This window comes from Lingula anatina, chromosome 1 (genome assembly GCF_051362555.1).
Source record: "Lingula anatina isolate TDL-2025a chromosome 1, LinAna3.0, whole genome shotgun sequence".
NCBI lineage: Eukaryota > Metazoa > Brachiopoda > Lingulata > Lingulida > Lingulidae > Lingula > Lingula anatina.
In genome coordinates, this window is record NC_141767.1 from 22,442,010 (window position 1) to 22,467,863 (window position 25,854).

The window sequence follows — 25,854 nt, forward strand, 5'->3', positions numbered from 1 at the left end:
AGGGCCGTAGCCAGCAAGTTCAAAAGGGGGGTTCTTTTTCAGAAAAAGTGGACCTTTTTCCATAAAAGCTTCATGTACCTAGATGGAATTTTACCCAGAATGGACCTTTTCCCAGCAAAAGGGGCGGTTCTTTCGAACCCCCCGAACCCCCCTGGCTGCGGGCATGCAACAAAAGTCTATTCATAAAAATATGTGTATCTACTCTTTATATCAAAAACTCAAATCAGAAACACGTACTACGTGGACCCCTATGCTGTAACTGCCAATCTGATTTCGACTCCGCCCAGAAGGCAGAGCTATTTAAATATCTCAACACGGCTGACGTCAAGCATTATTCTCGCGGTACAACGTCCTACTTCACTCCTCCATTTTATAATGGCGAATTACTTTCGCTTTGACTTGAAGGATCGAAGGCATTTGTGATTTTCTCGCAATGGCAGAGTTGATTTTGCGTGAAAAGGCGATCATCGTAAAAACTTACCAACCACAAGAACTAGATCAACTGATCATATACTTCCAAAGCCACCACCAAAGCGATGGGGGCGATGTTAATGAACAGCAGTCTCGAGTTTCGGAATGTGATTCAGGCACAGCAATCATTTGTTTTGAAGAGAAGGAAAGTAAGTATAATTACCGCCCGATTCAAGATGCGTTCCGTTTAAAACGATACAGAGTATAGCAGTTGCTGGATTTTAATGGAGTAACGACAAAATGTCCAGTATATCAAAGAAATCGGTTAAGTTTTGGTGTACAAGAAAAGTTCGCGGGTTTGGCCTGCCTGATTGGATCTGATTGCCGAGGTTAATTAGGCCTATTATTATTAATACTTTTTTTGGCAAAGAAAAGAGAGATCAAATAGATATATATGGACAAATGTTTCATGCTTTCTTTAGCCAATCTAAAAGTAGACGTGACGTAGTTTGAGACATGAAACGCACGGAAAACCCTGATGAGCTAATTTTCGTCACGTGACATAACTGGGAATTCCCCCTTCTGCTTCCGCCTTGCATGTTGATGGAGCTGCTGCGTGCATCGTTCACGTTTCTTCTAGTTGGCATATGATTCCCCCCCCCAAAGCATTTTAGAAAGAAAGGATTTACTGGGGTTAACGGCGATTTCCCCATACGTAATTACTAATTGTCCATTAATCCATTAATACTTTGTCTAAAGTAAGTACATGCACCAGTACATGTAGTGTGCACACATGAATTTTTTTTTCTTATTGAGCTAGAGACTTGAAATTTGGTACACAGATATCCACATACTTGACTATGAATAAACGGTTTTGATTTTTAATCCATTTTATTAAGATCAAAAGTTATTCAAGTTTTAGTGACACTGTGTCTATCAATTTTTCAGATGCCACTTTCAAAAATGAGTCAAAAGTTGTCCAACTTGATTTTCACTTCCTAAATAATGTCATTACATAGAAACTCTAAATATACCACATAATAATTAGAGAAGCTGCATGTGAACACTCAATTTTAATATTGATTCTAGGATTTTCCTAAGCAGAGTTTTATGTTTGTGAATTACAAGTGGGCAAAGTGATAGAATTTTCGGCCACAGGTTCATGCAAAAAAAAAAAAAAAAAAATAATAATAAAAATAAATAAATAAATAAATAAATAATAATAAAATAGAAATAAAATAATAATAAATAAATAAATAAGATTTAAAAAATACAAATTGATACAGTGTATCTTTCAAAGTGTATGCTGTAGAGTGAGATATTTTAACATTGACTAAATGGGGAACAAAAAGTTGGAGGAACAAAAGAATTACTAAAAAAAAAGCTATTTGTCCAAATTTCACCAAAAGTCAGAGATGCTGCTGGTTAAGAACCTAAGTACTTGTCCTTCTGTGTGGCAGATATTTTGTCTTGCTGAACTTTGCCAAATTAAAAAAAAAGAAATCAGTTCAGACCTTTCTTAGATCGTCAACATCAGGGGTGAATCCAGAGATATTTTCTGACAGTCTTCCAATTTATCTTTGTTGATCCATCCTCCATTTTTGACTGTCTTCTAACAGAAAAAATTAGATACCCATCAATATAAACTTGAAAATCTGACCGTCTTCCGGAAGACCCAGAAGACGGCCTCAGTCCGCCCCTGAAAATATAGTACCCAAGAGGAAGTCCAGCTGTTATCAATTATGTGCCAATACGTATAATATACGCTTGTTCCCATTGCATTAGTTAAGACAGCAATGTAAGAACAGGTTGAAATCTGATACTCTGGGGACAGCTTCTATGGCCGTTCATGAAATTGAACAACTGGCACCACCATTTTCCATCAGTGGTTGCTAGCTACTAGTACATGTTTTTTTTTAAAGTTTGGGTTTTTCTTTCATAATTTCTTAAAAGTCATGAATTATATTTACATTTTTGATGTCTATTGTATGTGCTAGTATAAATGTAAGCAGGATAAAACAAGCCTTTGGAAATAAAGATAAGGCTTCCAGATATACCTGTAAGAAGCAACGAAAAATCATAATAAGTAATAACACAGAAGTAGAGAATTAATTAAGAAGCTACAAGTACGTCAAATATTGTTTAAAAGAACGTTTGGGAATAAAGCAGCGAATTACACTTACTTCAAAACAGAATAATAGTAGACAACAAATAATCCCCGCTCACAGAACATCAAACAAGACAAAAACTCCAACATCAAACAACGCCGAGAGCGTCACGGCCTCCACGCATGAGCAACATCATCGGCTGCACATGATGCTGCACATCGTCAGTGGTGATGATATGTAACACGGGGTACATATAGTTAGCACATATAAAACAACAGGTCAGACTTTTGTACCATTCACAAAATGTCAGCTAATAGAGGTTGAAGACAGCAGAAAATTGGGATTTGTAGGTTCTACATTTAGTTCAGAAAATAAAGAATGTATTTATACAATTTGCTTCTAGCTGCAAAGAGAGTGTTAGCAAAGCAGGACCATCATTTTGTTGGTGTGAGTGGCATCCCATGTCAACTAACTGTGGAGCCATATGCAGGATCCAAGTACTCACCAGCTGGTGTGGGTTTAAAGTCTAATAAAGAGCAGGTAAACGTACCTGAACTTATCAATGGCACCATCAAATGAACAGACAAATAAAATAGACAATTTGTAATAAAAATACTTATTAGTGAAGTAACAATAACATTTTTAATTCCCATTGAAAAAACTAAATATTTTCACACAATCTCAAATTTGCTTGTGATGTTATATTGTTCATGGTAGTAATCGGCCTTTTTCTTTCTCATTCATCCACATTTTAGTAAGGCTTATTATTCTTGAAAGTCCAGTCTAATGAACATTTACCAGTATTGTAATTGTTGTTGAACATTTAAATTTAGTTTCTAAAATGTTCAGATCATGCCAGGAGCCCCTGATGCCAGGGAGGGAGCAACTGCCAGTCCCAGTCAGCAGTTACCAGACCCAGAAACAGCAGCCACACAAGCAGAAAATGATAGCACAGTAGCTGACAATAAACCATCTTCACCCAAGGAAACCCTTGACAAGCCTGAGATGCAACCACCCTCACAGGAAGGTGAAAGGTTTCAACACCAGCAGCCTCCAATTCAGAGCCCAGGTCAACCACAATACCATGATACTTTTAGTGCTAAATCACATGCAGATCAGCAGTCACCTGAGAATAAGAACATTATTTCTGAAGGATCAGTCACTGCAGAAGCCATCGACATGCAAACCAACAGGAGTAATGGTCATATACCAACAGAGCAGCCACAACTGCCTACAGGAAGTACTTCTGAGACTCTTAAAGCAACCAGCGACAGTCCAGTCAATGTTACATACCAGGGAGCAAGCTATCCCCCACCCACATCCAGTGCATACATCCCATATGGCTATGGAGCAGTGCAATCATATCCTCCTCAGCCGTTTATCCCATACCATCAGGTGAAGATTGTCTCTTTTTTCATATGTATATATATATATATATATACAATTTGAAACAAAAATTATTATTAATGAAGTAACAATAACTTCATCAGTTCCCTTAGAAAAAAACTTTGATTTTCACACAAGCTCAAATTTTGCCTCAAATTTTCCTTGTGATGTGATATTGTTCATGACAATAATCAGCCTTTTTCTTCCTCATTCATCCACGTTTTAGTAAGGCTTTTTAATTTTGAAAGTCAAATCTAATGTTTATTCTTTTATGTTGTAGTTATAGTTGGACATTAACATTTAGTTTCTAAAATATTCAGATCATGCCAGGAGCCCCTGATGCCAGGGAGGGAGCAACTGCCAGTCCCAGTCAACAGTTACCAGACCCAGAAACAGCAGCCACACAAGCAAAGGGTGCTAGCACAGTAGCTGACAATAAACCATCTTCACCCAAGGAAACCCTTGGCAAGCCTGAGATGCAACCACCCTTGCAGTCAGGTGAAAGGTTTCAACACCAGCAGCCTCCAATTCAGAGCCCAGGCCAACCTCAGTACCATGATACTGATAGTGCTAAATCACATGCAGATCAGCAGTCACCTGAGAATAAGAACATTATTTCTGAAAGTTCAGTCACTTCAGAAGCCATCGACATGCAAAGCAACAGGAGTAGTGGTCATGTTCCTACAGAGCAGCCACAACTGCCTACAGGAAGTACTTCTGAGACTCTTAAAGCAACCAGCAACACTCCAGTCAATGTTGCATACCAGGGAGCAAGCTATCCCCCACCCACATCCAGTGCATATGTACCCTATGGCTATGGAGCAGTGCACCCAGAAAGCACAGGGAAAACATCAAATCATAATGAAGTTTATGGAGGATATCCTCCTCAGCAGTTTTACCCATACCATCAACCTATGCCTGGAATGCCAACTGGTTATCCCTACATCAATGGATTTTGGTATCAGACCCCTCAGCATAATGATGTGCAGTCACAACAAAGCATACCACCTGGCCCACAGTATGGCCAACATATGCCTCTAGATCATCAGAATGCTGCCCACATGTATAGTCACATGCAACACAGTGGCCAAGGGTTTAGTCCCTATATGGTGCAACCGACAGGAAATCACCCAGGCAAACAGAATAACCCACACATGGTCCAACAACAACAAAACATAGGTTTCCATAATAGCCAGCATCCCTCTCAAGAAGCACACCATTTTGGATTTCATGGTGCAGGACATTTTCCTAGGCAGCCACAACATCCCACAGATCCTGGTTTCATTTACAGCAGGCATTATACCCAGCAACAGCAGACTTCTGGTTCTTCTGAAAACAAGTCATTCACTCAGAAACCACCGCATTTTGACTCCAAAGCTATGCCTGAGCAACAACTAAACAAAGATGTCCATGATAGCCAGCATCCCTCTCAAGAAGCACAACATTTTGGATTTCATGGACATTTTCCTAGGCAGCCACAACATCCCATATATCCCAGTTCCACTTATACCCAGCAACAGAATTCTGGTTCCTCTGAAAACAAGTCATTCTCTGAAAAACCACCACATTTTGACTCCAGAGCTATGCCTGAGCAACCACAGGATGTAAGGACCCCAAATGCCCCTAATGTGTCTCCACAACAAGAACATACATTGAGAACACCAGCCGAGGGCTTTTTTGCTTCTGAAAACTCTACTGTTGAAGGTAAAGATAACACCATCTTTGTATTTGTGCATATTTAGCTCAATTAACGATGTTTGTATTTGATCTTGTATTTGAATAGGAATCATCATAGTAGTTGAAATAAATGTAATCATATTTTCTGTAAGATCTTCAATGATGGAGATTGTTATGGTTTTTGGTGAAAAAAGATGCTGGTCTTAACATGTTTCATAGTCTATTCAAAACTCACCTTTATACAACCACCACTTGTATGAGGTTTCTTTAAGCATTGATTGTGCTAGATACGGTACATATTATGCTGAGGTGCATTTTTTATGACTCAGATAATTGGATTAAATGATGAACGGGCGGAGCAAGTGTTTGGTTTATTCTCATCTATTTGATTTTGTTTTACTTAGAACCTACCATGCCATCTGTAGAACAGTCCAGTGAAGCAACCACAAGTCAGCAGTTAGGGGTGTTAGTACAAGGCATTGGGACAGACATCAGTAAGGACCACTTGGAGATGTATTTTGAAAGCGAAAAGAGGAGTGGTGGTGGTCCAATAGAAGACCTAGATTACACACCTGGCACTGGCAAAGCTATCATCCATTTCAAGGATGCCAGTGGTGAGTTTGACCAGAGAGTTATTTTGTGAAGCTAAGTCATAAAATAAATTATAATGAATGTAATTGCTATGAAACCTAACTGTTCTTATTAGAACTGTGCATTGGTATTATTTGGTACAAAACTGCACACCTTTGGCTGGGGGTCTTGAAGCTTCTTTAATCCATTTATTCAAATATGTCTGGAGTTTCTGAACCCACTAGCATCAGAGTGACTTGACCTTCAAATGAATATGAAGTCTCTTTCTGTGACTCAAAGCTCTGTTGGCTGGATTTAAACAATACATCCAAGTTATTCTGAATTTTTACATATTTTTAGTGGCTGATAGGTTAGTTAAAAGAGGAACTGTTACCATGAAGGATTCAACTCTAAACATCAGCTGGCTGCCAGAACCTAGTGATGCATGCACAGTCATTGTGACTGGTATCCAGCATTACACAACTGAGGATGCTATAAGATTGTACTTTGAAAATGAAAAGCGTAGTGGTGCCCAAGGGTACAAGGATTTGCAGTATTCTGAAGGAAGTGGATATGCTTTGGTCACATTTGAAAGTCCAGAGGGTGAGTTTTATATCAGTCAGAATATTATAAAGCTGTATTTCTTAGATTTTATATTTTTTGAGCTTAGAACGTACTTATATTTTTAAATTCTAAATTCAGGTGCTGCCAACTTTGTGAAGGCAGGAACAGGGAAGTCACCATTAGATGGAGCCACTTTACAGATTTCTTGGCCTACCACAGAGGATACAGTTGCCACCAATCAAACAGGAAATGGTCAAGTCACTGTCCTGGTCTCTGGAATCAAAACTACTACAAAAGAGGAGACATTGAAGATGTATTTTGAGAGTCGGCGTCGAAGTGGAGGTGGTCCTGTGAAGAAAATAGAATATAAAGAAGGCAGTGGACAGGCAGAAATCACTTTTGAGGCAGCTGAGGGTAAATTATCTTCCAATTATAAAAAAGTTTTTAAAAAGTAAATTTCTTGTATACATACTGCAACTCGGCTGCATATTAGTGTGGTCTACAATAGATAACAATATGTCTGGCCTTTTTTTGTTCTGATAAAGGGTACTGTAAGGTTTTATTATCATCCAAATGCCGAAAATGAGTTTTTTCCTGCATCTGATTATTCAATAATACATCTTCCTTTGTACTGATTTAAAACAATGAAAATTCCCTAGAAATATATGAAATATTGGTTGAATTGGAACATTGGCCATTGACCATTGTCAAATGAAATAACTCTTCCCTCTGATGTTTGACAGCCAAAATATTGACAAAAAGAAAGTGCTAAATGGCATTTTTACTCTTATATTTACCTTTATTTGTAAAAAGGCAGGTTACTTACATAGATCATCATGATCAGATTTTTTTCTAAAAGCATTTTTTTTTGTATATATTTTCATAATGTTCACCCCATAAATACCAACTGAATTTTAGTTTTGCTGATAGGTTTTGATAAAAATCAGATTATTTTCACAAATGCCTTTTTTTCCAATATTGTTTTAATGTATTTTTGTTGTTTGGTGTCTGTGCATTTACCAGCTTTGCTAAGTTGATAGTTCTAATGGAAAGTGAGAAAATGCTGAATATTTGTGATAATATTTGCGTAGTATATAGGTATAGAGACATTTTAATAAGATATGAGAACTGATGCGAAAACTAAAATGCACATTTTACTTTCTTTCAGATGCTGCCAGTGTTCTGAAAAAATCTGAAGAAATGGCTCTCCAACTTGAGGATGAGAAGTTGAAGGCTGTGTCATGTTGTCCTTTACCCTTGAATCCAAAGCTTCTGCTCTTTTCAAATCTGGTTCAATACAAGCCAAAACTAAAATCCACTTTGATGTTGTTCTTGGAAAATATCTCCGGGGTGGATGAAAAAGACATCACTCTTATGTATGGTGAAAGCCCAAGGGTCCTTTTGGTGGCATTTTCAACAGATATTGGTAAGCTAGGATTTCTGTCTGCCTGATTGATGGAATTCACATTAATGGAAAGGTTGATAAAGTATAAATTGATTTTGGGCTTAATCTATAATATTAAGTATTTTGTTGTTGGCATACTTGATAATTTGTGAATTAATTTGAATGATTTATTGTTGTAAAAAAATTAGTACAACTTTTACTACACTGCATATTCACCAAAGTCAAACAAGATTCTCAAAAGCTTTTTATGATAGATTTATAGGCTAAAGAAGGGATAAATATATCTAATATCAATTTTAATATTAGCTCTTGAATTTTATTAGCTCTTGAATTCTAACTACACAGCACAGGTACACTGTAACAACATATGAAGAATTGTATTAACTGTCCACTGTATAAATTGCTTTTCAGATTTTGCCTTATTTAAAGAGAAATGCATGGAGAGAAGAGTAAAAGGCAGAGATGTTAGTTTGGGTGAATTCAACGTAGAACCTGTCTCATATCCAACTGCTGTTCAAGCACATGGTTTAAAAGGAACTACCACTGAATACATCATTCAATTGTACTTTGAGAAACTTGGACGTAGCTGTAAAGTGAATATGGTTTTCAAAAACAGAACCAGAGTGGCTGTGATTACTTTTGATGATTACAAAGGTGATTATTGTGATTGGATGGAGACCATTGTTTTTTATATTTGAAACAAAAATGCAGGCACATGTAACATCATGTGTTTGCCAGTTAGGTACATTTTTTCCTGCCTTTTTGTTGTAAGTAAAAGTATGCTATGTTTGAAAATTGTGAATTTTTAAAAATAAGATGATTAAAAAGATATGTAAAAAACAAATGTTGTTTTGCACTGATTTCTATGATTGGTATATTTTACGTAATACTATGTTTTTAAAAAGCATATTTTTGTACATTTTTTTCAGTGGTGGACAAAATATGCAAAGCCTCTCCTCACACCATTGAAGGAAAGAGTGTTGTAGTCATCCCTTATTATCCTTGCTTGGGTGTCACTGATCCACAAAATACAGATGTCCCATGGTTGACCATTCCTCCACCAGAACACTTCCATGTTGATCCACTGCTCATTGAATTTCTTCAGGCAACTCCCCAACATGATAGAAAACTGAAAGATATGCTACAGAAATACTGTGGTGTTGTTAAGCAAGAAGCGGGTACCACATCCTTGATAGTAGAATGCACCATCAGTCCTGATATGACCAATGCATTTTCTGAAATCGAAGCTTGGAGTGCAAAGGTATCAGAGGCAATGAAACAGTTTCTCCAAAATTATGATCACAAGAAGATTAAAGTCCCAGGTGACATTGGAAGTGTAATTTGGGAACGTGTAGATGAGATGGCTCAGTCTTACCCAGGAAGGTTATTGTTTCACAAAGACAAAAAGAATATGTGCATACAGGTAGTGGGAGAAAAGGGTGATGTATCAGGAGTCTTACAAAGTATGTCAGAGACAATTCATTCTGTTCAAGAAGATGCCCAGTCTGTGAGTGGCCAGGTCAAGATAAAAGACTGTGCAGTACACTTTCTAGAGAATGGCCCATTTTTGCAGCTACTAGGAGAAAAATACCCATTGTTACAAATAGAGCCAGACTTTTCCAATAAATTTGTCAATTTAAAGGGACATACTGCCAGAGTGGATGAAGCAAAAATACAACTGTTTCAATACATGCAAGAGATCAAAACAGAGCGGATTCCAGTTACCAGTGCTGTCCTGGATTTTTTGAGAAAAGAGAGTTGCTGCCAATTTTTGCAGGAAGAGTTCGGGAAAAGAAGCCTCAATGTGCATGTTATGTGTGGGTCTAATGAGGCATACATTTATGCTTTGTCCAGTCATGAGTCAGGTCAATGTGAAATGCAGAAAGCTATTGAATTGATACAACAGAAGATCAAAGAGAAAAAAATGTCAGTACAAGAAGGTGGTAGTGCTGTTATCAGAGAAAGAAAATGGCAAGATATGAAGGACCAGTTGAGTAGAGACTATGAGGACTTGATTGACATACGGGTATCTCCTCAAAAAAAGCATCTGACTATTGTTGCTTTGGCAGATACAATCAATAAAATTGAAAATCATGTCCAAGAATTTTTACGCTGCCACAGTGTTGTAGAACATTTTGAAGATGTCGCTTACCCAAAAGCAATTTACATCCAGAAATTCAAGATGGAGGAGGTCAACAAGGTTGAGCGTGACCTAAGGTTTTCTGCAGTTGATATCAGACTCGAAGTATCAGAAACTGGTAAATGTGGTTTCGGCATTAAGGGGAACCCAGATGGTGTGGAGAAAGCTACAAAGACTGCAATGGCTATTATAGAGACAATTAAAAAAGAAACATATAAAATTGATCGGCCAGTGGTGGCACAGTTTTATAGTGATGAAAGAGGACAGATCCTGTTGAAGAATACTGCAGGCAGTAACAATTGCATTGTTGAGGAATCGGGTAGAAGAGGCCCAGGACATGCTGGAAAATGTGTCCCTCAAGAGTTCAACCATCCGTCTGGTATTGTGTTCAAAGTGCGCCAGGGAGATCTCACCAAGTACCACACTGATGCAGTTGTTAATACTGCAAATGAAAGGCTTGCCTCTGGTGGTGGTTTGGATGGTGCCATTAAAAAAGCAGGTAAAAAAAAAATTAAACCTATAAAATCCATGAGCCAGTGGTGGCACAGTTTTACTTTTACAATTTTGGCAAGGTGTATATACCGGTATATATATATAAGTAATTTTCACTGTATCTTTTTCTGAAAAGCTACAAGCTTTATCTTTTCATAGAGCGCATTCTCAACGAATTGAGCCAGGCTTTACAAAGCCGGTGACCTAAAAATTGGCGGACGTACATGAAAGAAAAACCGCCTAATCTTTTAATAGTCTCTCCGCCTCCCCACACGTCGTCCCTGCGGGGTACAGTAATTAAATTGCGCCTCCGTTCGCCATGCGGAAGCTACCTGAGAAATATTAAGTACGCATGCTCATCAGTTAAACTCGTGGTGAAGAAAGCAATGGCGGCTGAAGGCGATCGAAGGAAAAAAAGCTCTTCTGTTCTATTATCTTTGAAAACAGAAACGAAAAAGGAATAATTTGGCCCGTAGAGCAGCAATGAATCGACTATCTACGGAGATAATATTACCAGTGATATTCACGGAAATATTAATGTTCGAAGCCGAGATTTAATTACTGTACCCCGCAGGGACGACGTGTGGGGAGGCGTGTGAGAGGCGGAGAGACTATTAAAAGATTAGGTGGTTTTTCTTTCATGTACGTCCGCCATTTTTAGGTCAACGGCTTTGTAAAGCCTGGCTCAATTCGTTGAGAATGCGCTCATACACTATGGTGCAGTTAATATTTAGGTAAATTCTACATTTCACTTTTAAGGTGGCAATGCAATTCAAAAAGAGTGTGATGATATCATGAAACGGAGGACCAGTCTGGATGCTGGAGAGGTTGAGGTAACAGGACCTGGAAAGCTTCCCTGCAAGCACATCTTTCATGCAGTAGGACCAAGGTGGAGAGGGGGAAGATCTGGGGAAAGGGAAGCTCTTCAAAGGGCAGTGGAAAATATATTGAAGAAGTGCAGTGAGGAAAGGGTTGAGTCTGTGGCCATACCTGCAATTAGTGCTGGTATATTTGGTTATCCTAAAGAAAAGGCCACAGAGACCATGGTGAAAGCTGCGAGTGACTTGTGCTCAAGGTCAAAACCGGATGGTCTGAAAGAAATCCATTTTGTAGATAAAGGAGAAGACATCATCGATCTGTTTGTATCTGCAGTTGCCAAAAACCTGAAAGATAGTGCTGCAGCTGGAGGCAACATTTCTGAAGATGAAGAAGATGGATACTCCGTGAATGACTTTGAAGTGATCAATTCAGGAGGCAAGTGTATTGTTTGTTTCTTAAAAAACTCAAACTGGTAGCATTTGATTTTAATTTTGCTTTAAATGATGTTTTCTTACTAGTATTGGGTATAATTTTGATATAAAAGTAAAAGAGGAGATATTGATTGGGCAATTTTTTATGTTTGTTTGTTTGTTTGTTTGTTTAACCAGTTAGATTTAAGAAATAATGATAATGTTTGTAAAAAATTTGTCTTAATTGGTGAATAATATTATTGTTTGTCAGGTTTAACATTTTGTTCATGAACAGACACTGTAGAAATAACTTAGACTAACTACTAAAATGAAATCAAAGTACTAGTGTAATTACTTTTCTTTGACTATAATTTGGTACTGAAGTAGAAAAAACTTGTTTTCTATTACAAAGTGTGTGTTCTAATTTTAGGTGGGGATACTGATGCCGACACTGATGAGGAAATAGAGAAGGATATGCAACAGAGTGATGGTGACTTCATTCCTCTAGGTGGAAAAGAAGACATGATAATGACCAAGGAACGGATTAAAGTGACACTGAAGAAAGGCCAGCTTGCAGAAGAACAAGTAATAACGGACTTATTAGATTCTTATTTAATGTGTGACAAGTTGTAATTTACTCATATCTCTGAAAAGTGACAAACTAAGTACTTTATTAATATATACCTAATACATGTTAGAATTTGATTCTTCCAGGTGGATGTTATTGTAAACACTACACAGACAAATCTTGACTTGAGCAAAGGAGCTTTGTCCAGGGTTCTGCTCGAAAAGGCAGGAGATGAATTGCAATCTGAGCTATCAAGGAAAAGACAAATCAAACATGGAGAAATAATTTGCACACAAGGCTACAAACTGCCTTGTCTTGAAGTCTATCATTGTGCTTGTGTTAAATGGGATGAGGACAAGGGTGATTCAGATAAAGTAAGATTTGATAAAAAAGTATTTCAGAAATATTTGTAATGATTTAAAAAGTAAAGGTAATACTGCTCCACCTAATGTTTTGATCTTGCACAGCACTTTGTGTACGTACAAAAGCAGTTCAACTGTAAAATTGATAATAAATTGACTACATAGACTTTTGATCATAAAGAAATATGAATGAAAAATAGTCATTAAATATAGTTATTGTTGAATAGTTCTACTTGGTTTAATGGAAATTTAAAAAATGAGAACTTACCTCTAATTAACTTTTAGGTTTTGAGAAGCATTGTAAGGGGCTGCTTAGAAAATGCACATAAAAGTGGTGACCATAGTTCTATTGCCTTCCCTTCTGTTGGCACTGGAGGCCTGGGTTTCCCTGCAGAGCTGGTTGCGGGGGCTTTGTTTGATGAAGTGAAACAATTTGGCATGCGAAACCCCAATACAAAGATTAAAGATGTTCGTTTGGTTGTTTTTGAGAAGGATGTCCAGACAGTGCATGTGAGTTTATCTTACAATCATTTATGATTTTTAGATGTAACAAGTTTTTTTCATAAAGAATTCCTTTGTTCTTTAATCAAATAATGGACTTCAAATTGTGAAATATACCACAATGTATGTATAACACAACTTTGTCTCAAATCATGTACACTATCAATGTCATGATAACCTGCTACTGTGGTTTAATCAATTTTGCTTTACTTTTTGTTAGGATTTTGAAGCTGAAATGCAACGTTTGAAAGATGGGGGTAAAACAAGAGAGCCAAATGTCTCTAAATCATATTTCTTTGGTTGGTTCTCAAAATCACCAAGCAAAAAAGATGAGGAAGGAGATTCCAGTAAGCCTGGTCAGTATGAGAGTGTTCTTTTTTTTCTTTTTGCCTACACTGTTAAATTTGTCTGTATGCCAAAATCTGCAAAACTGTTCTGCAAAATATGCCCCTTTGATTTATTTATTGATTATATATTTGATCTATGGTATCACATAATATTATTTTACTAAACTACATGTAGCTAAATACTTTGAAGTCAGCAACTCTAAAAATACTGAATATTTAAAATAATGACAAATTAAGATGTATAAAAAAATATTGTAAACATTTAATTGCGTATGTATGTACATGTAATCAGCTTAATGTTTTTCACCATTTATCAGCTTCCATATTCAGCAACTTTAGTCAGAACAGCAGAGGTTATTGTCAAATGAGGGTTGGAAAGATAAAAGTTCAGGTTCAACAGGGTGACTTAACAAAAGAAGATGTGGATGTTGTCGTTAATAGTACCAATGACAAACTTAATTTGGATGCTGGTGAGTGTAAGGTTGACAGTTTTACTGAATAACATAGGTACAGAAAATTAAAAAAAAAAAACATTTCAAACACTGTATTTTTTGTTGATTTTTTTAAACAAATTTTATGATTTTTGGTAATAAACATAAAGTGTTCTTTTTAACAAAAAAAAAGCACTGAATCAAAACTTCTGAATCATCTTTTTAAGGCATACCTAGTAAATACTGTTTTGGGAGATAAATAAATTTGTTCAAAATTACTGTATCTGATACATTTAATTACTTCTGCTATCTAGAATAATCCTCCATTTAATGGCTCTTAAAGGTAACTAGAAAAGCACCCTGAGAGCACAGACATAGGCCAAGGCAGTAAAGTCTCCACCCAATGCCGTTTCACCCCTAAATTTTCATTCAATGATTTAGTTTTTTGATTATTGATTGATTAATGATCCGGATCACCATCAAAAACTAATCATCTTTTCCTTGGTCCACTTCTGACAGTTCCTGAAAATTTCATCAAAATGGGTCCAAATCTTTTTCTGTAATGTTGCTAACAGACAGATAGACAGCCAGACAAACTAACGAATCCAAAAACATCTCCTTGGCGGAGGCAATTATACTGTGGACATATATGTCCTTGCTTTTTTTTCAACAATGGACTTTATTGTTTTGATTAATGAGTCTTAATATATATAATATATGTATAATTAATGTTTACTTTTAGGTGGTGTTTCCAAAGCAATCAAGAAAGCTGGAGGCAAAGAAGTAGAGGATGCGTGTAAAAAAGCTGGTATGAGTAGTTCAGTTTTGAAAAGTTTAACAATGGTTTACACGGGATGAGTAGATGACAAATATGTAGTCAATAGTGAAAGTAAGTTTGATAAGATTTGTTATCATTTGTTATAGATTATTGAGAAAGTATTCTTGCATTGAAAAAATGGTAATACATGATATGTCAGCAAAAGAAAATGAAATTTTACATCATCAGATTCATCAAATTTGATACGACACACCACTTAACTTTTTTGTGCTTTGATACTTCAGGCCAAACAACTGATGGTTTTGCACTCACAACAGCAGGAAGAATGAAATGTAAGAGTATTATACACATGGATGGGAGACATTTCCATCAAAACTGGAGGAAGGCTGTCTGTGGCTGCTTGGCTTTGGCGGAAAACAAGAAGTTCAAGACTGTAGCCGTGCCAGCTTTTGGAACTGGTAAGTTCTGTAAGAAGTGCAAAAATATTTTATGATATATTTTATTTGGAGGAATTAAAAACAAAAACTCCAGCTCTGAACAATCCATAATGAGTGGTATGGCAAGTTAGTAGTGCAGTAATACATATAATTTCAAAAGCTTTTTCATGGACTATATACTAGCTATTATAGGCAATTCCTGATAAGTATCAAGCAAAACAATCTGAACCAAAGGTAACAACAATAATTTAAAAACAGTTACAAGTATAGGAATATAGTTATCCCCAGTAAGATATGCAAGTAAAGGAGGGTAAACAACTCTGAACATGTCCATTTTAGGTGCTATGCATCACAGTCCCCAAGCAATTGCAGATAGCATGCTGGATGGTATTGCAGACTTCTTTTCCCGACATAAACCCAGATTTGTGGAGCTAGTCCGCATTACTCTCCACCAGGTGGAACTTCTTGAAGTGTTCCAAGATTCTATGAAGACGAAACTTAGTGGTAACAGTAGAAGGCAAGAGCAAAATGAGAAAGGAGGTATACCAATAGGAGAGTTGAATATTATATTATATGAAGTTCATTTTATGTGCTGCATAGCATTACATGAAGTGCAAAAATATGAGGTATTATGGTTCAAAATTATTTTGTTTTCAAGAAGAAAGTGCTTACAAATAACATGAATGATTGTGTAACTTGTCGTCCAGACACCCTTTAAAATTTGAATTGATCACAACACTTGCAATTAACTGAAGGAAGGCATACAGACTGAGTTTATTTAAATGAAATTGATGTGATTTTCAATATAATGATCAGCTTTCAGTAGAAAGTATTCTCTTTTTAGGCACCAAGTTCCAGAGAAAAAGAACAATGGCATTATCACTTGATATTTATTACACAAGAAGAGATGATTTGAACAATTTCAAAGATGAAATTAAAAAATTGGCAGAAAAAGAGATACTTACAAAGCCCATTGAGAATGATAACATTGGAAAACTTTCTGGAGACCAGGTAGAATAGTTGAGTCATATAAAATTATACTAATATATACCTGTTTAAAATACAGGTGCACTAAAGCCATTTTAAAAGTTAAATTTCATTTTAATCAAAGGCATTTAAAAATATTTCATCTCAGTATACGTATCTGTTTTTGTGTTATTTTCATTATGTAATTCAATTTTTAGGTTTTAAAAATGTTGGCTTTGTAGACACTGTATTTTTCAAAAAACTTATGTGATATCTGTTAAAACAGACTAGTATATGAATTTGTTGCATTTTTTCAGATTCTTTTGACCTGAAGAATATTGTTTTCAAAATGGTAAAGTAGATCTGGAACCTGATGTGTATCTTTATGTTCATCAGTAAATACCACACAGCCTATTTGCATCCTGGAGATACACGTGTGCTGTCACCAACTCAGTATTAATACTGGCAATTGGTTGCACATTTCTCAGCTTCAGCTGTATGAATATATAAATTTTTGGATGAATTTCCTTGATGTGCCACATGTTTCTTCTTTTATTTTTAGATGAAAAAGATAACAGATGTAGCTAAAGATGCTGCTGTGGAGGTAATTGATGAGCGTTCTCGTAGCAAAGTAATGAAGCTCAGAGGTAGACCTTCTGATGTCCTTAAAGTCCAAGATGTGGTGCAGAAGATGCTTGATGAAATCGCAAAAAAACAAAACCAGAAAGTGATTAATGCTGCAAAATTGAAAGACATCCAGTGGACCTTCTTCTATAAGGACAAAGAATATAGCTACAACCCATTTAGAAATGCAGAAATTGAAGAAGCTTATAAGAAAAAGAAACCAGAGTATGAATATTCAGATAAAGGAAGAAGGTTCAAACTAGATTTTAGTAACATGCAAGTCTGCTGCCAAGGTGGAAAGAGTGAGATTGTTACAAGAAAGGATTTGAAAGGTATTGCATTCCATAAAATGTTTTCTTTAAGGATGCATTTTCAGTTTTATTAAAAGGTTTTCATTCACTTATTTATATTACAACCCTATGTAACAGTTTTCAGTCAAAAGAGACTCTCTCTGTTTCTGTATCAATTAATTTATTCATTCAGCTAGTGGGAACTTTGCTCTGCCACGTCATTGGAGTCCCATGCCAAAAGATACCAGTGTCCTTCTTGTTCCCCTGAACTCCTCCTCACCAGAGTATCAAGAGGTGGAAAAGAATTTCAAGGCCACTGGGAATGGAGTATCTCCTCAGAAAGTAGGTCTCATAACAAATAAACATGAAGTTATATATATATATATATAGAGAGAGAACCAATTCCTAAATAATCTTGACCAATTCCGCCACTTTCTTTAGGATGAATGGGACAATATCCCACATAACAGAATTGTTACCCATGTTGAAGTCTTGTCGCGCCATCTACAGGATATAATTGCAGTACGCAGTAGACGCACACGCTGTTAGACACGTGACCTTTAACAAGCACACCCTAATGCTAATTGTGTGTGACATTTGATGGTGTCTTTTCAATTTTATAGACATTTCTTTACATCTGTAGAAGTCACAGTGAAACAGTCGATTTGAGGGGGTATCTCTTATAAATTTTACTAAATGGTATAAAATATGTATATTTTTACCACTATTTTGTATTTTTTAAACCATTAATCACGTTAGACACTCTATCCGTAATAAAAAGCACTATTTCTAACAATTTACGGCTGTAAGGTTATCATTTGTAAATAAAAGTACATGGAAATGGGGGTGGGACAACCTTTTTGACCAATGCTATTAACCCATTGTAGCCCTCGTCATCAAAACAAACGGCAGCCATACTGGAGGGAGACCGGAATCGTCTGCTGCGCATGATCATGTCTACATGTACAATTTAGCATTTAATTTCTGTGTTTTCTTTGATATTAAACCGAGTAAAATGATGAATTACTGCAGGGTATATGATAGAGAGAAGATAAATAACTTAACAAGCGTTCACAGACTGCCTGCAGTGGTAACAATCCAAGGTGTAGGGACGAAAACCGTAAACGGAGGAGAGACTGAGGAGTGGCTTTGAATCAAGACTCATCGGACAAGTAAAGGATAAAACTAATTTATTTTACAGCAAAGAATGAAGAACCAGCTGTGCAGCCTTTACCATAAAAGAAAAAAAAAGTAGAAAACCAATGACCGAGGTGTATAAGATATGAGCACACGTACACTGCATATTAGTAGTGCCCAAAAAGTCTTGGTGGAGAGTGTGTTGTAAAAACGTGTGGAAATACCCAGGCAGGGTTTCGACTTTCATTATGAAGACTCACTTATTGCCTTGGGTGTAATTTGTTATCAGTTATGGTGCTCTTTGGATTTTATCTGCTGTCATCTACCTCTTTAATACCTGGTTAGCATTATTGTCAATTAGTGTCAAGGCTACAGTACAATGTACACAGCTCAGCTGGGCCAATTAAATCAATTACCTGTGTCATGTGTATTTGGAAGTTAGTGGCTTGATTTTAGATTTAGTGTAGTGTTAAGAGTAAATCTGTTTTGTTAGTATATATTCTAGCTCAGGTACCATTTAATTGAATGAACTTATGAAATGAATTTGAAAAATGTTGAATTCTGTGTTTTCCTACTGTATTATGATGCAAGTTACTATATGAATAAAAATAACTATAGTTACCTTTTTTTGTTAATTTACATTTAGGAAATTGATCTGACATTTTCCCACCAAGCCACACTGAATGATTGGGTGCAAATAAATCTTGGTTATCAAAAAAAAAAAAAAAAAAAAAAAAAAAAAAGGTGACAGGTACAAAAGGCAGCTAGATGGCACACAAGGTAGAAGCAGCGAAAAAATATTCTCATATCTTTGTGACCAGCTGAGGAGACAGGATCTGAACATCAGGAGAGTGAAATTCAGTGCATGACAGGAGTTATTTAATTGGATTTGTTTATTTATTTAATTGTTCATTTGTTGTTTTAAAGTTGTTATCCTGATAGCTTGCATACAACAAGGACAGGTTTTATATTTATTTAGAATTTTGAGCAGAAGCACAAGAAGAAATGAAAACACTTTTTTCTTTCTCATATTTTTAAAGGCTAAATGGAAAAGTTTGCAAGAAATATAAAATTTTGTATGGTGCACCTCCCACAGATGGTCTGATATGCAGAAACAGATGGCTGTTGTACATGTAGGTTGTGCATTTTTAAATTGTGACCACCAGTTGTGGAATTCTCCTAAATAAAATTACAAACTGCTTAGTAACACCATCTAAGGCCTTATATGTCCATACCCACACAGCACATATCAATTGTGAGTCTTCAATCAAGCATTTCTCTAGACATAGATTAAAAATATACTAAACAGGTTTCTCAAATCATGGTGGCTTGATTCGACTTAATATGCTCATGTACATGTTGCATTGCATCATTAAAAGTATGGAAATATTTTTCATGTCAGTGTTATCAACCAAAAGGAAAGGGACCCTGATAATCTGTCATTGAATTGTGCAACAATGTTTTGCATTTCATGTTTACTTTTATCCATACAAAATGTGCATTTTCCTATATTTTCAATCAAATAAAGATCAATTCATGAACTGACTTGTTGTTATGTTACATTGAATGTCATAAGTTTGAAAAATACATTGCTTCTGTGAAGGTCTGGACTAATAATAAAATGCTAACAATGTTGCTACTGTGAATGGTTGAATTCATGGTAAAATATTGAACTCTCAAACAACAGTCATGTTTCAAATACTTCCTAATGAACCAAAATGAAGCACAAGAATGCTGAAATAATTTCTGACAGCTTCATGATGTACAGTTAAATCATATCTGACAGCAATATTTCTTGTCACAACCCTGCATACTCTCTTCTTTGAGTCCGTAAGGGTTGATCCCGATAGTCAGCTCAAATTTCTCCTTATATCTATCCTTTATGTACAAAGTTGCTTCTATGAAAGGTTGAACTTATGATTACACAGTAAACTCTCTAAAACTATAACTTTTATTACCCAATGAACAAGAAAAATGAAGTACAAGATAACTGAACTAGCTTCTGACAACATTCCACGATGTTGGGATACAGGGGTAGGTCAGGATTTCACGTCTTTGGACTGTCTTGAGTTTATATGGGTCAATCACGCTGATCAGCTGAAGTTTTCACATGTATATACTATTTTCCTTTTGGTGTACTTGATCACGATATGAAGATTATTTCATTTTATTTGGTTCACCTATGTTTACGCTACTATTCCCCGTCGTTCTTTCCCTCCAGAATGGCCGCTGGATGAGTGTTACGGAGCAAATATGACGTCACTGTAATGGGTTAATATATATATATATATATATAGAGAGAGAGAGAGAGAGAGAGTTAATCATTACATAGTAATGCATGAAAAACAAACTTACTTTGTGCACTGCAACCACAAACCCTTTGAAAGGAAAACTGTTACTTATCATTTTGTAACTTAGAAGAATGATTCTTAGGATTGACACATACCTCGAATTGGAAAACCAGCTTCTCTTGAAGTAATGTATTTTTCAGCATTGTCGCTGGCGGTACCCATGGTTTTAGTCCCGACCCGTATGTTCCGCCGGCTCCACCGCCAAGTCACCGTTACCGCTTCTCCTCCTAGACAGTAAGGGCCCCTGTACCCATCTCTTGGATTTAGGTCACCTATAATCTCAACTCGTTCCACGTAAAATTTGGGCTTTGCCGGTATTGGGGTCTGGGTGTGGCACTCATTGCAATGCACCCTTGTCCAAAAATGGCAAAATTAAATGCTAATTATCTACCCTACGGAAGGGGTTATGGGAAAAATTTCTACAGACGGCTTTCCAAAAGTCATATGTGTAGATTTCAAATATGCCCTTGGATTTGACCTTTGACCTTTACTTCAAGGTGAAACGGGCCAAAATTTTCAAAAAAATAAATTTTTTTATGAAAAAAATTTTTTTGCCCTGTTATTCAGACACCACACAGACTTAACCAATAATATTATTGGAAAGTGTTACCCTTTAGGTCATCTTTCATCTCCGTGAATTTGGGGTCAATCAGTGCATTTTCACTGGAGTAGCAGCCATAAGATGCCGAAACTGAAAACTGTCTCTAATTCGAAAACCGCTAGAGACCCATTCTTTTTTGCTTTTTGTAGAGCATGTAAAGCCCAACACTGGAGGTGGTCTCCGTTTTTTTGTATTTCAAACGGTTTTTGAGTTACGCTATCAAAAAGTGCATATTGGTGGTGAAAGCAAAATGTGCAGTACGGTATAGTTAGGTGGCTAAGTCCAAATTTTATCCAGAATTGTGCAATAGATGATAAAAGCATGAAACTTTCCACGATGAATGACCATTGGGTGTTCGTCTATTTTGGATCAGGGGGTTGACAAACACCCAATGGTCATTCATCGTGGAAAATTTCATGCTTTTATCATCTTTTGCACAATTCTGGATAAAATTTGGACTACTTTTCACCATGAACTAAACTTTGCATATTTTGCTTCCCTTTTTTCTCCAAAACTGGCAGAGATAGGTCCATAGTTACTATTGGACTTGAATAGGAAGTCATATACTGACAATCTAAACGTGACCTTGAGATTGACCTTCTTTTCACCATGAACTGAACTTTGCAAATTTCGCTTCCCTTTTATCTCCCAAACTGGCAGAGATAGGTCCAAAGTTACTATTGAAGTTGAATAGGAAGTCATATACTGGCAATCTTAATGTGACCTTGAAATTGACCTTTGACCTACTTTTCACCATGAACTGAACTTTGCAAATTTTGCTTCCCTTTTATCTCCAAAACTGGCAGAGATAGGTCCATAGTTACTATTGAAGTTGAATAGGAAGTCATATACTGGCAATCTAAATGTGACCTTGAAATTGACCTTTGACCTACTATTCACCATGAACTGACATTTGCAAAATTTGCTTCCCTTTTATCTCCAAAACTGGCAGAGATAGGTCCATAGTTACTATTGAACTTGAATAGGAAGTCCTATACTGGCAATCTAAGTGTGACCTTAAAATTGACCTTTAACCTACTTATTATCATGAACTGAACTCTGCTCATTTCTTTCTTTTTTAACTTCAAACTTGACAGAGATAGGTCCATAGTTACTCTTGAACTTGAATAGGAAGTCATATACTGACAATTTACTGTGACCTTGAAATTGACCCTTGACGTACCTTATGAAGAACTTAAATTTGATTGTACCATATATATTTTTTGCAATAGTTTAAAAATTCTTGTTGATTGCATTTTTACAGCTTGTCAAGCACAAAACTGGTGGCTGTGTCCCTTATTTTGTGTATGTGGGGGTCTATACGAATGCGCTTGCTCCAGCTGGTTGTACAATATTCGGAGGCGGTATCGCCTCTCTAATCCTCTAGTTATACATGTACTTTATGCAATAGAAACACCACATGGAAAAAATATTCCTAACATCTATGTTTCATGTTGTGCATAATTCATATTTGGCATTGACATTGCTGCTAAGCATTGTTTTATTGCACTTAAATTGGAAAAATTACCTTCTTTTGTGGATCTTTCTTTTCTGCTCTTAGTCTGTACGTTTGACAACTTCACTGCCTTGTTAATTTTTTACCTGCTTAGCCTTTTATTGCCAAATATATCATATGTGTGCTGGCTGCTGTGCTTGACCTGTCCAGTTCAGTAGTGGCTAAAATTACCAATCATCCACATTTTTAAATTTTTTTTTATTATTATTTATTTTTTTGCTATGATTACTAAATATATTATATAAATTGCACATTTCCCATGTAGATTGAGCGCATCCAGAATCCAAAACTTTACCTGCCTTACATAGCCAAGAGAGAGGAGATGAAGAAGAGGTTACCTGGAAAAGTTATTGAACACATATGCTATCATGGAACAGATAACAACAGTACACAGTTTATCAACCATAATGGTTTTAACAGAAGTTACTGTGGAAAGAATGGTAGAATAAAATTATACAGCAATTCATTTAACTTGCCAAGAAAAATTAATAAGCGATAAGTAAATGCACGAATCTAAAGATAAACACCTTAATTTCAAACATTTTCAGATTAATTTCATCCAACATGTGTCATTTAATTGAGGTACACATTCTTTTTATTTTTTTTATTTTTTCAAAATGTTAACTTGCATTACACTTTCCATTGAAAAATCTGTATGGGTTTTTTGTAAAGAATATATAATTATTTGATATAGATTTAACATGAAAATCCGATTTCAATTTGCTCCCTTTCTAGGTACAGCATTGGGAGCAGGCGTTTACTTTGCCACTCAGGCTGCAACTTCTATTGGATATGCCTCAGGTGGGACAGGATTAAGAATCATGTACCAAGCAAGAGTTCTCACTGGAGATTATACTGTGGGTAGTTCATCAATGAAGGTTGCTCCCAAGAAACCAGACAATGTCACAGATTATGACTCTGTTGTGAACGTTACTGGCAATCCGTCAGTTTTTGTCATTTTTCATGACAGTCAGGCTTACCCAGAGTACCAGATAACATTTTAGACTATTTTTGTGATAATTCCAAATTGTTCAGTCCAGTCAAGACTAAATTTAATTTGATGGAATTTATGAGCTGAATATTTGCTTAATCATTGATTTCACATAAAAGTTTGGCATGGTTGTGTTCATATCTCTAAATTTTCTCTGATTTTAACTCTATGGCCTGCAAGTAAAAGGAGCTGTCTGAGCAATGAAAGGGACATCTGGAGTAGACCTATAGATATATCTTAATGTTTAAGAACAACTTTAACAATATTCTGTCATACTAAGTTCACTGATATGAGTGTATGTCTGAAATGTCGATTTACTTATTTAATGTTCGTTTTTACTCTTGGAAAACTCCTGAAAGAATCTTAGATTAAGACAAGAAAAATTCTTGCCAATAATTCAAACAATTGTTATTTCCCCATACAAATATGAACTTTTTTCAACATATGAGGAATATGTGCAAATCTTCAATTAAATGATCAAAGAAAAATTGGCAGGAATTTCAATATTAAAACCATTCTTTAATTTCATATATAATAGATCAGTGACATTACAGTCAAATTCAAATAAATATTTTCATTTCTTGCATAATCATACTAAGCAAGACAATTGGTTTCTCAAAATCATTGGTTCACAAGATTTTAAATATAAATTCTTTTGTGAATAGTAATGATTTCAAATTTCTTTTATAACCACCTAACAACATTCCACCCAACATAATACAATTACAGCTTTTTCTTGCTAAGTTTGTTACAAATGTATATGTATTGCCACCTGCTTAATTGTGGAATAAATTTCTTGATTATCAGGTTCCTGTGTAGCCTTACTGGTGCCATTATTTTGATTATTTTCCCAGGAAAAATTTTGTGGTGCTGTTGACTCTGCTTTAAGTAGGGGTGACAGCTGATGTTGCGAATGAGCAATAACATTGTATAAGTGGCCTGTGCATTCAACGCAAATCAAGTCCACAGCATTATGTAAAATGATCCCTTACAGAAAAACTGGACAAAAGTTCCTACACAAACAAATAGTTGTACACTAAAATCTTTCATAACTTTCTTAGCTTTCTTAGAATGACCATGAATGGTGAGCAATAACAATCTGCAGCATTTGTAACTGGTTTTAATGCAAATTGTATTCCTCTTAGCACTACCATACTTTTGTTTTCCATTCTCCATGGAAATGACTTCCCAGCTTTTGGCACAGTGGTATTGTCACCACAGCCTGTGATACAGTAATGCAGTGATCAATGAATAACATCACTTAATGTTGGGGAAGGGAAGCCATGACAGTCCATTACAATATCTGATGCCTTTGCCATCTCATCAACATATATATAAACTATCTGCAGTGATAATTATACCAACTCATGTTATCACATCTTCTCGTAGGACATAATGTGCCCACATGATTTACAGGTTTTATTATACGTATCATTATCTTCATCATAAACCTCTTCCCCAAACTCGTGTTCATGGTTTCAGAGGTCCTTGGTCCACAAACTGCTGCGGACTGCTTTTCTGAGTGCTGAAAAGAAAACATACTTATATCCTTCATGGATTAATCATTGGCTATATCAAGAATTGATTATACAGGCTGGACAAGGAATCATATAAAGCAACATACTAACCATGGAACCTTGTTGTTTGCAACTGTAGACCTTTGGCTTTGCTACTTATAACCCAATATGCCAACTTATATTAAGCCGAAGTCAGCATATAAATGTTTTTAGTATTTTGACAAAAAGCATAATTTGAGATCCATGTGAAACTCAACTTGGTTAAATAGTTCTAGGTAGGCTAAATCAAGGAGTCACAACAGAGTTGAAATTGTTGACTTTAGATAATAGGATAATTGCAAAATTTATATGACTTGAATATTATTATTTTTTACCCTGCACTTTCTTGTCAAACATTTTCTGTTGTTGTTTCTCTCTATTTTCTGCTCTCCTTTCTTGTGCCTCCTCTAATATTT

General features: G+C 36.0%; 1 protein-coding gene and 1 long non-coding RNA gene across 5 annotated transcripts; one reads left to right on the top strand and one right to left on the bottom strand.

The window, feature by feature from the left end:
- Positions 1 to 312: 312 nt before the first annotated feature.
- On the top strand, positions 313 to 24,688 carry LOC106168823 (protein mono-ADP-ribosyltransferase PARP14). Of its 4 annotated transcripts, none has more exons than XM_013548020.3 (24): positions 313 to 620; positions 2,923 to 3,059; positions 3,369 to 3,914; positions 4,226 to 5,609; positions 5,987 to 6,196; positions 6,513 to 6,755; positions 6,855 to 7,130; positions 7,885 to 8,142; positions 8,533 to 8,775; positions 9,051 to 10,760; positions 11,513 to 12,007; positions 12,413 to 12,567; positions 12,697 to 12,924; positions 13,198 to 13,422; positions 13,634 to 13,769; positions 14,078 to 14,230; positions 14,934 to 14,999; positions 15,254 to 15,427; positions 15,746 to 15,946; positions 16,251 to 16,417; positions 16,935 to 17,328; positions 17,480 to 17,628; positions 23,157 to 23,331; positions 23,627 to 24,688. In XM_013548020.3, exons 1-24 carry the CDS (start codon positions 434 to 436, stop codon positions 23,893 to 23,895), a joined length of 8,181 nt encoding a protein of 2,726 aa, XP_013403474.2. In that variant the 5' UTR covers positions 313 to 433; the 3' UTR covers positions 23,896 to 24,688. The 4 variants fall into 4 exon arrangements, with proteins under 4 accessions (XP_013403474.2, XP_086855042.1, XP_086855053.1 ...); XM_086998921.1 differs by lacking the exon at positions 313 to 620 and adding an exon at positions 703 to 1,126; XM_086998916.1 differs by lacking the exon at positions 6,513 to 6,755.
- On the bottom strand, positions 24,162 to 25,854 carry LOC147764117 (uncharacterized). The gene is made up of 2 exons (XR_015331712.1): positions 25,774 to 25,854; positions 24,162 to 25,407 (listed from the first exon to the last, which is right to left on the bottom strand). It is a non-coding gene; the product is annotated as an uncharacterized LOC147764117 (long non-coding RNA).